General features: G+C 43.9%; 1 protein-coding gene across 1 annotated transcript; it reads left to right on the top strand.

Annotated features, from left to right (window-relative positions):
* The first annotated feature begins 8,328 nt into the window (after positions 1-8,328).
* Positions 8,329-13,032, top strand: EEF1A1 (eukaryotic translation elongation factor 1 alpha 1). Its single transcript, XM_042890101.1, has 8 exons — positions 8,329-8,421; positions 9,205-9,395; positions 10,430-10,609; positions 10,746-11,042; positions 11,310-11,460; positions 11,614-11,870; positions 12,101-12,335; positions 12,631-13,032. The coding sequence occupies exons 2-8, from the start codon at positions 9,252-9,254 to the stop codon at positions 12,753-12,755; spliced, it is 1,389 nt and encodes a 462-aa protein (XP_042746035.1). The 5' UTR covers positions 8,329-8,421; positions 9,205-9,251; the 3' UTR covers positions 12,756-13,032.
* The last annotated feature ends 908 nt before the right edge of the window (positions 13,033-13,940 follow it).

The following is a 13,940-nucleotide window of genomic DNA, read 5'->3' as shown; positions in this document are numbered from 1 at the left end:
AGCCTTGATGGTTACAATGGTCGCTTTGCTTAGTCAAGGGAATAATTAATGGTACAATTTCATTTTATAGCTCGTCTGATGTAACTGAGCCTTGTCACCTAAATGATGGGTTGAATTTGAAGGTCATGTGGCCAATGAGATAATTGGATAGCTTCACTGCTCCCACGCAACTTTCAACCATGCCATCATTATATCCAAAGCAATAAATATTTGGCTAGATTAGAGGAGAAAAGCAATTCTTCTGGTGGGTATTAACAGCTGTATTAGCTCTGACACGAGGGGACACCTTTCAGCTTCCTAGGCATGAATGTGTGCTCAAGAGAAGTAATCGGAATTTATTTTGGATTGTATGTTCTCTTTCCTTTCATATTCTGGGGGTTGTCAGTATAGTTCCAACTGAGCTCAGAGATGAATGAATGTCAGTTTCTTCTTAATCACCTCTTTCTGCAAAAGTCTTCAGTAGAATGAGTTACCTCTGTACTAGTTGTACTGTCACCAGTGCAGGAATCTGTGCCCCTTCTCTAACAGCTAGTTTCTCCCACCATGATTCCTGTCTGCTTCAGAGGAATGCCGTTATCATGAGCTGTTTCTAAAGAGGATCCCAGGAGGGCAGGGGAAAGCAAATGAGCAACAGTTTCTGCTTCCTTCCTTCTTGCGGGTGTGTACGTATGTGTTGCTGGGTTGCATGACTCACCGCACTGCCTGATGAAGTAAGTGGGAATGCGTGAGCTTCCAAAGCAAGTACAAAGTATTTCCCATAAATAGTGATACTGCACTTTAATGACTCTGCAGAGCTAAATTTAGAGATGGCTCCAAGATGTGCTTTCAAAAAAGTAACGTTTCTTTACAATTGCCATTCCCCCCCTTCACACACACACACAAGCATACTATAGTTTGGATGGGGATGGGGAACTGTTGTCTGTGTGCACTCCTATGAGTCTTCTTACTGCAGTGCTTGTAACTGTATGTGGTATAAACTCAGGTCTTTGATGGTGATTGACATTGTATGCATGTAAAACAGCGGAGGAGGGGGTGATTTAATATCTTCTGCCGAAATGAAAACAGCGTACATGATAAAAACTCAGAGAGTGCTTTGTATACTTCAGGCTGGCTTTAGGAATTGCAAAAAATCCAGTGTGGAGTCTCCCATGAGGTCTGCCTGCTTTACTCAGTGGGGATCCCGTGGTTCCTGTTCACGATTCAGCATTACTGTGTTGTCTCCTGCTGAGAGAAGGAAAGTTCCTGTTCCGGGCAGCAGAGGACAGTAACTCATGCCTTGCTAATATGAATCAGCTTGCAGATTATTTTTTTTTTCAGCTTCCACTGTGGGGATATTTTAGGTTTTGCTTGGCTTGTGGCACAGCCACACCTCTGAGCTAACGCATCAATCTCTTATAATCAGTATTCCCCTCTTCTCTATTCTGTCCCCTGTCTGTTCCCCGGGGCTCTGGCAGAGCAGGATGGCATGTTAGCCCTGGCTGCTTTCATTGGGAGGTTTGGCCTCCGTGCTGAAAGCTGACTCAACACTTGTTCATAGTTTAAAGGGGCCGAAGTCTACTTTGTACTGTGTGTGACACAGCTTTTAACCTCTGAAATGCCATCCTCCTGTGGATTGCCCTGCAAAACTGCTCTTCATTTTTTTTCACTATTGTTATGGAAAGGACTATGGGGAGTACCAGCCTGGATGGACTGACCTCCCACGTAACATCACTTCGTTGATAGTTCCAATCAAAGTAACACTGTCCACAGGGAAAACAATGTGTGCTGTGTTTTTGTTTTTTTTTTTATCATTCTTCTGGTTATTGTTTTGAAATCACTGGAGGAAGCAAACATGTTTTCCAGCACTGCATTTTGATAAAGAAACCAGCACTGCATGAATGCTTTGTAACATGCTGCCAGGTTTATCTTGCACATCCTGCAGCACTTCTGTTTATACATCTCAGTATGTTTGCCTTTTCACAAGAGTATGGCAGTGTTGACTTATGTTGAGTTTACAATTCACCCTCATTCCAGTTGGTAGCTACAGCTTCTCCTGTGTTTATGCAGAGAACCATTCCATAAAAACAACAAATATTAACCTTGATTTATTTCCTAATTTTAGACCATTTTTCCATCTTGACCACATTGCTCTGAATTCTGCTCTTGGTCCTGAAGTGTTCAGCTTCCTCCCAGCATGCTATTTTAAATCACTTTTGTATGTATTTATATCTGTATATCTGCATGATGGCATAACATCTGTCCACAGAAACTGATTTGGTACAACCTCCCATAGCGGTACTACCAATTGCTTTTGGGTTTTTCAGCTGGTCTCTCACCCTTCCATTATTTTGACCAAAGTCTGCTGAGGTTAATTCTGTTAAGTCGTATGTAAGAAGTCCAGTCTTTCATCAAGTTAAATGATACCCACATTTCTCCATCCATGAGCCTGTTAAACCTGTGACAGTAGAAGCTGAGTTTGATGCAGCCTGCTTTAACGAGTCTGTAGCTGTTGCTTACCAACCTACTATCTTCTAAAAATAGTTATTTGTTCCAATACATTTTTTCCAGGAATTGAAATTAGACTGACTGCTCCTTGATAGCCCAGCTTGTGCATGTTTTTTTTTTTTTTTTAGTTCTTTTTAGGGATTATTTTTTCCTATTTTTCCAGTGTTCTGGGACCTTCTCTATTGCATAGTTTTCAAAGATAATCAGCAGTGGCTCCAAGGTATATTTGTCTGCCAAATACATGGTACATGGAGACCATGTTAGATTCATTGAGCTTCAAAAACAAAGAATTTTAAGTAAATGGCCTCTCCTCTTTCTGTCACACACTCATTCCTGCCTCCCCACTCCCGGATCCAGTTATTTCTCCTTTTGTGTGTGTGCTTTGTTTTGTTGTTGTTGTTTGTTTTTAACTAAATTAAATATTAAGCACTTCTTCATTCATTGGATTACTGCTTTTTGTAAGCTGTTTGCTTTGTTCATTGTCAATTACAAGCAATCAACTTCTATTCCTACCATAATATAACTACCAATTGTCTTGAATCCTCTTTGTGTTCCAACTCATTATTCTTCTTTTATAGGATTTTCTTTCTTGTTTTGAATTCCAGAGACTAAGCCAGTACCTTTCGGTAAACTCAACAGATTAAACAAGACAAGTGTAAGTGGTTTTCCAGATCTACTTCTATTCTCATAGTTCTTCTCTGAATGCTTTCCAAAATTTACATGTCTCAAATCTAACTTTGCTGAATAAATGTCAAGCAACTAAATCTGAGTTAGGCTGCTGAAGGACTTGACTTGCACCACTTCTGGTGACTGATTACCACGTAGCAAGAATGTAATTGCAATGGAAGGTGATCCAATACTTGAAACTTGAATCCAAGTGATGCCAATACTTGAAACCACAACAGCATCAAGATGAGAGTGGAAAAACGAATGGTGCTTCTGGATGGATGTTCATCTGCATACGTTCTCGCTAGCACAAGTGAACAATTCTTACTAGCAAAAGTTTTGGGTGCTGCCTTTCTTCCTTCTTTGGCCAATCCCTCTGTTCTCCCCAGCTTGTGATGTATTTTAGTGGTTTGCACCACAAACGCTTCTATGTTTTTCTTGCTGGCAATCTTAAGCAGCATCTCAGTTTTTCTTACTTAGTATAAAACAGCCTACTTACAAGAAATCAAATTATAAACTTTGTCTCCCTCCTTGAAAATTTGCCTTTTCTTGCTTCAGTGTGAGAGGTATAAAGATGGTATGCAAAAGGTCTGCAATACGAAAACAAGGAATTACAGCTTTTCAGTCGGTGAACTTCTAGGTTGCTGAGTGTACAGGCAGCTCTCAAGGCAGTAAAATTAACCTCCTGCCTGAAGATTCAGCAAGGCTATCAGAGTAAATCTCAGCTGCTGGAGAGGGCCAAGCAGAAAGCTTCAAGATGTGTGATCAGTAGGTGAGGAGTTGAGTTGCACTTAGAAGTTTCATCATAGGCTTATCAGTAGGAAAGTGTGAGCCAGTTAGTTCAGGTAAAATGATTTTTAGCACAAAAGACTGGAGCGTTGAGGTGGAGTTTTGGAGGAAAAGTTAATGGTAAATTTGCAACAAGAGCCAAACTGACATCATCTAGTGGTTTTCAGTTCAGTAACTGCCCCTGTACACAATGCATTATTTATTCTTTTATGCTCGTGTTTAGCCTGTGTTTTGAATTGAATTCCTTGAAGGTCTTACCTTCATTTAAAATGCCCAAACTGAGGTGGGATGTAGTGAAAATGCAATTGCGTTCAGGGAAAAGAAGCAAATGCTGTAGCCTCCTTGCAGTTACAGAACACTAATGTAAAACCACAGAACAGTTTAACAAATTATGTTGTTTCTCTGTAATAGTGGTGGTTAGTTCGTCAGCCCTTCACCTTTTTTCTACATTGGTGCCTGGTAACTCATCTCTCTGCCTGGAGCCAGGTCGTCAACTGGCTGTTAGCCTAGTGTGGAATGTGAAGATCTGACAGGTGTCTGCAAGTTCTTGGCTGAACTAAAGGAGCAATTACTTCTTGGATCTGATGTCCTCTATTTTTCTACACGTATCTCCTCAGTTCCAGGGGAGAAGAAAAAAAGTCTTGCTGAAAAAGCCATCTGTCAGGTTCTTCTCTTTCCAATTAAAATGCATCTGCCTTAATTCAGATATTTTCCTCTTCCAGTTCAGTAATGCAGCCTCCATGGAACAGACATTCATTCTGGCAGGGTGGAGGGGGGTGGGTATGTCTCAGTGCAGCCCTTAGTTCTGGCCACCTCTGCTGAGTGTCCCTACCCACATGGGTACAACACCTTCAGAGTGACACTTTGGCTGACGCTGAACATTCAGTACAGGTGAGCCTTCTTGTGCTGAGAATAAACTTGAAAAGATTGCTGAAAAGGTTTTCTAAAGGCAGACCATTTTGAGTATTCACCTGTTGAACATGCTGAAACTGGAACAGCAGTGCTTCCCGCAGGGAACAACTTGTTTTATGGGAAACAAGGCCTTCTTAAGAGGCTCATTTTAAATTACTGGGAAACTTTGGAAACTGTAGATGTTTACTCATCCAAGTAATACACTCGATAGTTTTTGAAGGTCACTCTCATGCTTTCTATGCAGCTTTCTGAATCTATAAGCAAAGTCAGCTGTGAGATCAGACAAGGTTGTTCAGGGCTTTATCCAATTAGAAGTCTTTTCTCTGTGCTGTCTCCTAAGATTTTAACTTGGAGTGTATATATTGTTGTCTTTTCCCTTCCTTTCACTAAATAATTTCGTTTACATAAAAATATTGGCTACTAGTATAGAGCTAAATAACTTTCAAAAGCTTTTTTCAAGCATCCCTGTTCAGTTGACCTGTTGTTTTGAAGGATGTTATCTGTCCAATTTCTTGGTATGTGAATAACGTTGTTCATCTATTAATTGTTCTTATTTGTTAAACAATGATTGTAAAACCTGCTAGGAGGTATGAGGATGATGTGTGGAGAAAGATTTCTTAATTCTCATAATCTTCATCTGCATCATAAGATGTAGTTGGTTTTTATTCTATGAAGAATCGATGCATTAAGGAGTAGAGATGGAAGTAAAGCTGTGCGTTCATGCTATAATTTGTGAACATTTGGATTAACATACAGTGTTAACTGTAATTAGAAAACATTTCACAGTAAGCATGTGGTTAATTGTATCTGAGAATAATGTTGTGTACTAGAATCAGCTTCTGCTAATCACCAACTACTGTTGGTAAATTTGGGACTACTTTTCCAGCACTCTTTCTGAAAGTGCCCTGAAGAAATTTTACTGCCTGTTCGATGTATGTATATGGAGCTTGGTAAAACTACATGCATCAGATCTGTGTTTGAAGGTTTGTGCTCCTGAAGTCTTGTTTATGCTCTTGAACAGCCCTGTTTGTTGTAGGTAAAGCAGTCAGGTGTTGCTGGCTATGTTCATCATTGCACAGGATCAGGACCCTGATCAAAAAGATGCTACTTCCACGTGTAGACAGAAGAATGCATTAAAATTTTTCAGAGGCACAACATTGAGCATGCCCTAAAATACAGTACGTCCTGTATGCTCTGCAGCTACACATTAAAATGGAATTAATAGTGCTGTAGTCAGTGTGATCCCCAAATCTAGTTAATATTTATATTCCAAAGTTAGAATGTTTGGCCTAGATATAATGACAGCATGACTTCACTTTAATATCATCTGATTTGAGATTCAAAACCTTTTAAACATGGTAGTTATTGCATAGTTTCCTATGAGAGAGACTACTTGTATGTATTCTTGCACTTCAGGCATGTATGGACGTAGATTATTTCAGTTCAGCATGTGTTCATTGATGGTCAAGGGAGAATGAGGGTTTTTTTTCCTCCCAGAAAACCCACCTATTTCTGCTGTGTTTAATAACCACTGCTTCAAAGCCTGAACGACATGCCATTCTTGACATCTTTTATCTGCTTCTCCATCAGCTTTTCATATCAAAGAGATTAGTTTTGCCATACTAGCAAAATTTTAAATTTGTTCCAGGTTATTTGCATACAGGCTTTTGGCCAGTGTATGCCTGCCTGTGTTAGTTGAGAGGATTCTTCAGAATGCATTTCCACTGAATTATGTGCGGATACTCATATATCTGAAGGTCCCCAGCTGTATAAATATTTACAAGATTGATAATAGGAATGTTCTGCTAATAGAATGGACGAGGAAAGATGTGCTAGTTGTTGAGAGAATAAAAGCATGTATTTGACTGATTGTGGAGGAAATGATAAAACTCCTTTGAAAATCCAATTAAAGAAATGGAGGGAAAGAAACAAATGCTGAAGACTTAACTAGGAGATGGTAAAAGGTTATCCAACACATTCATCAGGCTTTTGGCTGCGTACATACCAAAGAAATTGCCATCCTAAGAAATGCATACTTCCAAATGCCTTTATTTATGGAAGTTTGTTTAAATACATCCCATAAATGTGCAGTTTCTTATGGGCCATGTAACAAATCAATAACACATTTCCTTTCTCCTCTCCCTGTTGAGGCACAAGTCACTTCAGTGTTTTCAACTGTGCTTTAGTAGAACGGATACTGGGACAGACTGGTCCATTTAAAAACACCCCCACCAACAGACATATTTCTGAAGCTAACTTGAAACCATCCTGTAAAATAAAGCTTTGTAGCCATGTTTACAAACAGTCTTTGCTTTACAGGAGACCCAAAGTGCTCAGCTTTCTTACCAGTTATTACCCCTTATTCCCCTGCCTGAGCTATGAAAAGTCACTTTATGAAAACGTGTTTCCCTGCTGGTACTCTGTTTTCATATAAAATGCCTTCACTGATTTAACACCTAAACGTTAGCTCTGAGGAAAGCTGAACCCTCTCTCACTTCTCCCCTCCCGCCGATTTCTGTGTAAAAACAAAGAAGAAAAAGATGACATTCTTACAAAAAATAATTGAATTTATTTTAACAATGTCTGGACGTTTGGCAGGCTTTGCTTGGTGAAACTGTGTGTGTGTGTGTAAAAGGTGTATTTGAAACTCAGCATCTTCTCCAAAATGTCTCACAATCATGTTTTTTAATAAATGTGGGGGGGAGGGGAGATAGCTTTTTCTAATCTCACTTGGAAAAATGCCAAATTGAAACATTCCACTTCTACATCAGTGCATACATTGTGAAGGTTAGTGCTCTCTCCTGTGGCAGATTTAATGTTAGGTGTATCTGAGCTGAGGACACTTGGAGTTGGGTCTGAAGGCACTGAGACAGGCTGCCCAGGGCAGTGGGCAGGGCCTGCAGTGCTGGATTCAAGGAGCATTTGGACCTGCTCTCAGACACAGGGTTTGAAATTGGGGTGCTGTTGTGTGGAGCCAGGAGTCGGACTCAGTGATCCCTGGGGGTCCCTTCCAACTCAGGATGTTCTGTGATGTGGAGCCCGTACCAAAAATTGAATGGGATTACAGTTGAATATACGTAAGTAACTCTAACACAGTGCATAACATTCCCTAAGAAGAAGAAAACATCCTTTTAAAGGAATAAAGTATTTATTTCTCTTCTCGCATTAATTTCCCACAAAAACCTGTATGGCTTTCTATACGTGAGTACACCCTGCTGGAATCACGAGGGCTTTCATTGCTGGCGCCTCATGACTGCTCGCTGCCCCCTTTTCAGAAGGGAAAGGCTGGGGCCGCCAGCACCTTCGGTGGCTTTCGTCAGCGCCTCTCAACGTACGGTCTGGGGGCACTGGCCGCACTCCGGACCCCTCAAGCCACCCGCTCCAGTCGCCTCAGCCCCTCCCCTCCGCTCCTCAGCGGAGCGCCGCGTGCCCCTCTGCCGGGCGGGGCGATGCGCGGGGGCCGCCGGGAGCGGTGACGCGTGGCCGAGGCCCCGCCCCGTGGCAGAGTATATAAGGGGCGGCGCTCACGCTGTCGTTCTTTTCCGCTCCGGGTTTGCCGACGCCGTGCGGGTGAGGCGCGTGCGGCGGGGCAGGCCGGGCCTGGGGGAGGAGAGAGGGGGGGTGTGCGCGGGGCTGCTCGAGGGGAGCCTCGTTGCTCCGTGAGCGTGGGGTCGTGCCGCGGAGCGGTGCGTGGGAACGGTAGAGCGGGGGGCGGCGGGGGAAGCGAGGTGAGAGGCGGATGGGGGCGAGCGCAGGCGTAAAGCCGACGCGTCCCGTTTGAGGACCCACGCGAGGCAGCGCGGCCACGAGCGCGCGGGGCCGCACCGCCGCCTCGGATTAGCGCGGAGCCGCCCGGCACTGGGGCGCGGCGTGCGGTGCTCGGCTGCGGGCGGGTGGAGGCTGGGAACCCCCGGGGGCCGCGCCGTCGGCGCCGCGGTGGGGGAGGGGGAGGCCGGGGCACGAGAAAAAAAATGGCCGCCCGCTCTTCCTGCTGCCGCCAGCTCACAAAATGGAGGACGGCGGCTCGGGCGGGGTGAGTCACACACAAAGGAGAGGGGCGGCCCCGCCCTACGCGCCGCCCGTGGCCGCGCCGCCGCCCCGAGCCCCCACTCCAGCCCCTGCCCGGCCCGGCCGCGCTGCGGGGAGGGGGCGACGGCGAGAGCGCGCCGTAGGGGACCCGCGCGGCCGTCACCGCCCACCCCTCCCCTTCGCTCCCCTTTCCCCCCCCCTCCCCCCCCCCCCCGGCGGGGCGGGGCCGGGGCTGCACGGCCCCTCTGCCCCCTCGTCCGGCGGGCGGCGCTGCTGCGGGACGGGGGCGGCCGCAGTAACCGGGATTCCTTCTGGAACTTTCAGGTGTCGTTTCTCTTTGGCCGGAAGAAAGAAGCTAAAGACCATCCGAAATGGGAAAGGAGAAGACCCACATCAACATCGTCGTCATCGGCCACGTCGATTCCGGCAAGTCCACCACCACCGGGCACCTCATCTACAAATGTGGTGGCATCGACAAGAGGACCATTGAGAAGTTCGAGAAGGAGGCAGCTGAGGTGTGCAAGACCGCCGTGTGGTGGGATCCCGGGGGGGATAGGGGCAAAAAAAGGAAACTAGGAAGTTCTGTTGCCGTAAGGAGACAGGTCGAGATTGTCTTGGTGATTGTACTAAAGCATTGAATCTGTCACATTGAGATGAAGCCGTTGAGGCGTAGAATAAAGGAAAGAGCCTGAAGGTTACCTCTGTATGCTTAGAATCAGAACGGGAGTTCCCAGCTTCAGTCTTGGCCTGTATTTAGAATCACAGAATCATTAAGGTTGGAGAAGACCTCAAAGGTCATCTAGTCCAAGCATTGGCCCATTCCCACCATGCCCACTAACCATGTCCCTCAGTGCCACGTCAGCAGGTTTCTTGGACGCTTCAGTGACTCCACCATCTCTGTGAGCAGACTGTTTCAATGAATCGCCACTCTTAAGGAGTAGAAATTATTCCTGATATCCAATCTGAACCTCCTGGCACAACTTCAGGCTGTTGCCTTGTGTCATCCTTCTGTTTAGTTGAAAATGTAATGGTCAAGCTTGTCTCAACATGAAAGAGTCCAAGATACCAGTTTGTGAACCTGTGGAGAATATTCCGATTTTCCTTTGTTTTTTCTTGAAGACAAAATAGTGCCTAATAAGCACATAACAGAAGGAAATCCAGTGAATGCTGGGCTGTGTGGTTGTTAAAATACTGACTGGAACATGGATGACATTATTAAGAGGGCTAGAATTTGTAGTGGACACTTGATAGTAGGACTAAGCCTTAGGAGATCCATCATAAAGATGTGTTAGCACAATTAACAAGCTGTCAAGAGGGTGGAAGTGTCAACAGGTTAAATAACAGCAGTTGGCATTTCTCGGTAGTAGTGCCAAGTGAATCTAGGCCAGAGTTTTACAAGCAACAGCAACTTTCAGCATAAGTCACTCCCTATTTATAGCTTTTGCTTTTTAGTGTATATTTCATGGTCTTTATGAGTAAATGAAAATATATATTTAAATAAATATATATATATATATATATTTTTTTTTTTTCTGTTTTAAACTCACAGATGGGCAAAGGTTCCTTCAAATATGCCTGGGTCTTGGACAAGCTCAAGGCTGAGCGTGAGCGTGGTATCACTATTGATATTTCCCTGTGGAAATTTGAAACAAGCAAGTACTACGTCACCATCATTGATGCTCCTGGACACAGAGACTTCATTAAGAACATGATTACTGGAACTTCTCAGGTAAAGAAATAAAATTAAGGCTGTGGGGAGCTCAGGGAGACTGCTCCTTGGCTGGTTTACAGCAGGGAAGTTGCCCATTCGCTTTAGTGTGTGTGTAGGCTTTATAACAAGGGCTTTTTTTTCTATCTTTTCAAAGGCTGATTGTGCTGTCCTGATTGTTGCTGCTGGTGTTGGTGAGTTCGAGGCCGGTATTTCTAAGAACGGGCAGACCCGTGAGCATGCTCTTCTGGCCTACACCCTGGGTGTGAAACAGCTGATTGTTGGTGTTAACAAGATGGATTCCACTGAGCCACCTTACAGCCAGAAGAGATACGAAGAGATCGTCAAGGAAGTCAGCACTTACATCAAGAAAATTGGCTACAACCCTGACACTGTAGCGTTTGTGCCAATCTCTGGTTGGAACGGGGACAACATGCTGGAGCCTAGCTCTAACGTATGTTTTTTGTTTTTTTTTTTCCATATATTATTAAATTAAACTAGCAGGATTATTAAGATAAGTTAAACAACAGTTAAATGCGTATTTTTTTCAGTAGTAGTGTTTCGAAACGTTGAAGTCAGTGTGAAATCCTAGCACTTTACAGATTCTTGTTCCGTGGTGTTTAATGCACCAAGACGATGCTAAGGAGTTAGATCAGTCAGTTCATAGCGTCATTCTGTTAAAATGGGCAAGTGACTGATGCTTGGGCTGGTTTTGTTACAGATGCCGTGGTTCAAGGGATGGAAGGTTACCCGGAAAGATGGCAATGCCAGTGGAACCACCCTCCTGGAAGCCTTGGACTGCATCCTGCCTCCAACTCGTCCAACTGACAAACCTCTGCGTCTGCCTCTTCAAGATGTCTACAAAATCGGCGGTATGTGTTCACTACAGTGCTTGTGTGTGGGACAGAAATGCTACTGTTTGCCTGGGAACTTGAGTGTGAAGTATCAAAATCTTGCCTGAAATGTTCTTCTCCATAAGGGTATAATGTCTTAATTGGATTTCTGAATTCACTTCTCTTTTGTAGGCATTGGTACTGTACCAGTTGGCCGTGTGGAAACTGGTGTCCTGAAGCCAGGCATGGTGGTCACATTTGCCCCCGTCAACGTTACAACTGAAGTGAAATCTGTTGAGATGCACCACGAAGCCCTTAGCGAAGCTCTGCCTGGTGATAATGTTGGCTTCAATGTTAAGAACGTGTCTGTGAAAGATGTCCGCCGTGGGAACGTTGCTGGTGACAGCAAGAATGATCCTCCAATGGAAGCTGCTGGCTTCACTGCACAGGTGACTTTTGCAACTGTTTGAAGACGTTAGAAGTGTAGGTCTAGATTGTGAAATACAGAACCTTGCTCTTTGTTACCAGCGGGCTAAGCTGTAAGGTGATACAGACTTGTGCTCTGAGATAGGGTTTGCCTTAAGCAAATACGTGAAAGCGGTGGCTCTCTTAAGTCACAGCAGCCTGTGGGGAGCTTTTCAGAATTGCCCTGGTGTAACGTAATTGCTCGCTTTCTTAGGTTATTATCCTGAATCACCCTGGCCAAATCAGTGCTGGTTATGCCCCTGTGCTGGATTGCCACACTGCTCACATTGCCTGCAAATTCGCTGAGCTCAAAGAGAAGATCGATCGTCGTTCTGGCAAGAAGCTGGAGGATGGCCCGAAGTTCCTGAAATCTGGAGATGCTGCCATTGTTGACATGATTCCTGGCAAACCCATGTGTGTTGAGAGCTTCTCTGATTATCCTCCTCTGGGTAAGGCATTTCTTAAAATGTGCTTAATGTTGAGCTTTGGAAAAGGCACTCCTTGATATCTGGTACCGGGATGCAGTCTTCTACATAAAATAATAACTAAAAGCTGTAAATTCAATTGTGATTTCAAAATGAAACCAAAACGCAGGGATAACGGTTGTGCTGTTGCTGGAGTAGCTGAACGATAATCCCAGTCTCAAGCAGAAGTTGCTTGCTTAGCCACTGTTGCATGTTGTTGCTATGCAGACAATGCTGTGGGCTGTGAGAAGGAAGTCACGAAACACGTTTTTGTTTTCAGGTCGTTTTGCTGTGCGTGACATGAGGCAGACAGTTGCTGTTGGTGTCATCAAGGCCGTCGACAAGAAGGCTGGTGGAGCTGGCAAGGTCACAAAGTCTGCTCAGAAGGCCCAGAAGGCTAAATGAAAATTCTGTACATCAGCTGCCACCTCAGTCGTAATCAGTGGTGGAAGAACGGTCTCAGAACTGTTTGTCTCAATTGGCCATTTAAGTTTAATAGTAAAAGACTGGTTAATGATTACAATGCATCGTAAAAGCTTCAGAAGGAAAGGAATGTTTGTGGACCATTTGTTTCGTGGCAGTTTAAGTTATTAGTCTTTAAAATCGATAAATTTTTTAAAATGGAAACTTGACCAAAAATCTGTCACAGAATTTGAGACCATTAAAACAAAGTTCAATGCTACGTCTCTGTGTTCTTTGGGTTAATATTAACCTTTCAGGAAAGAAAAAATACATATGGGCCTTGTGGGATAAGAAAAGAGCATTCATTGAGTGTGTTCTGAAGTTGTAGAGCAGAATCTCATTTTTTTGTTTCTGAAGAGTAAAAGTCAGGATTAAAAAATTAGGATTAATGTTAAGCTGTATCTAAGCCTTAAAAATTGCCCTTGTGCAGTGCTTTCTTCTTGTTAAAAGGTGGTTTCTAGGTTGAGTAACACAAATACAGGGACACTGTATTGGTGCATTCTGTGATGCACTGAGTAAGCCAAGAAGACTTGCTGTCAGCAGGAACAAAAAGGCCGAAAAGCATAAGGAATGAACGTGTGGTGGGTTTCTGTTAGACTCAGGCATGCACCTTTCTGACTGTAGTTAGAAATGGATTTTTCCTTAGATCAGGTGGAGATTTTTCAAACTTAAAATAAAAAAGTTTAAAGTCTGAATGATTGACAGTACATGGCAAAACATTCCATAGCAAAATTAGGAGGAAAAAATGCTTTGTGATGTCAGGCAACCACTGAAGCACCACCTGTTAAAGAATCTTGCCTGGTTTTTACTTCAAAAACAAGGCTGAGAACTGCCAGCTATTTTATTGTCTTCTGACAGAATGCTGTTGCACCCACCCTGCTTGATGGATGTGAATTTGGGGGTGACAGGAGTTTCTACAATGGCTGAAGAACATAGAGCTGCATTTCCCAGAGCAGTATGATAAATGCATGGGGGTTGGTCAGTACCAAAGGACTCAGTGAGACTAAAACTTTCATGTCTTCTTAACGGTTGGATCAGTGACACATAGTGGAATTACATAATGAGTCAACAGAAAATTACCATTAGTTGTTAGGTAAAGAATGTTGTGGGATGTACATAAATACCAGC

The sequence above is a fragment of the Lagopus leucura genome, unplaced genomic scaffold (genome assembly GCF_019238085.1).
Source record: "Lagopus leucura isolate 7727_CA_CO unplaced genomic scaffold, USGS_WTPT01 Super-Scaffold_73, whole genome shotgun sequence".
Lineage (NCBI taxonomy): Eukaryota > Metazoa > Chordata > Aves > Galliformes > Phasianidae > Lagopus > Lagopus leucura.
Note: the sequence above shows the minus strand (reverse complement) of the source record. Positions and strands in the feature narration are given on the sequence as shown.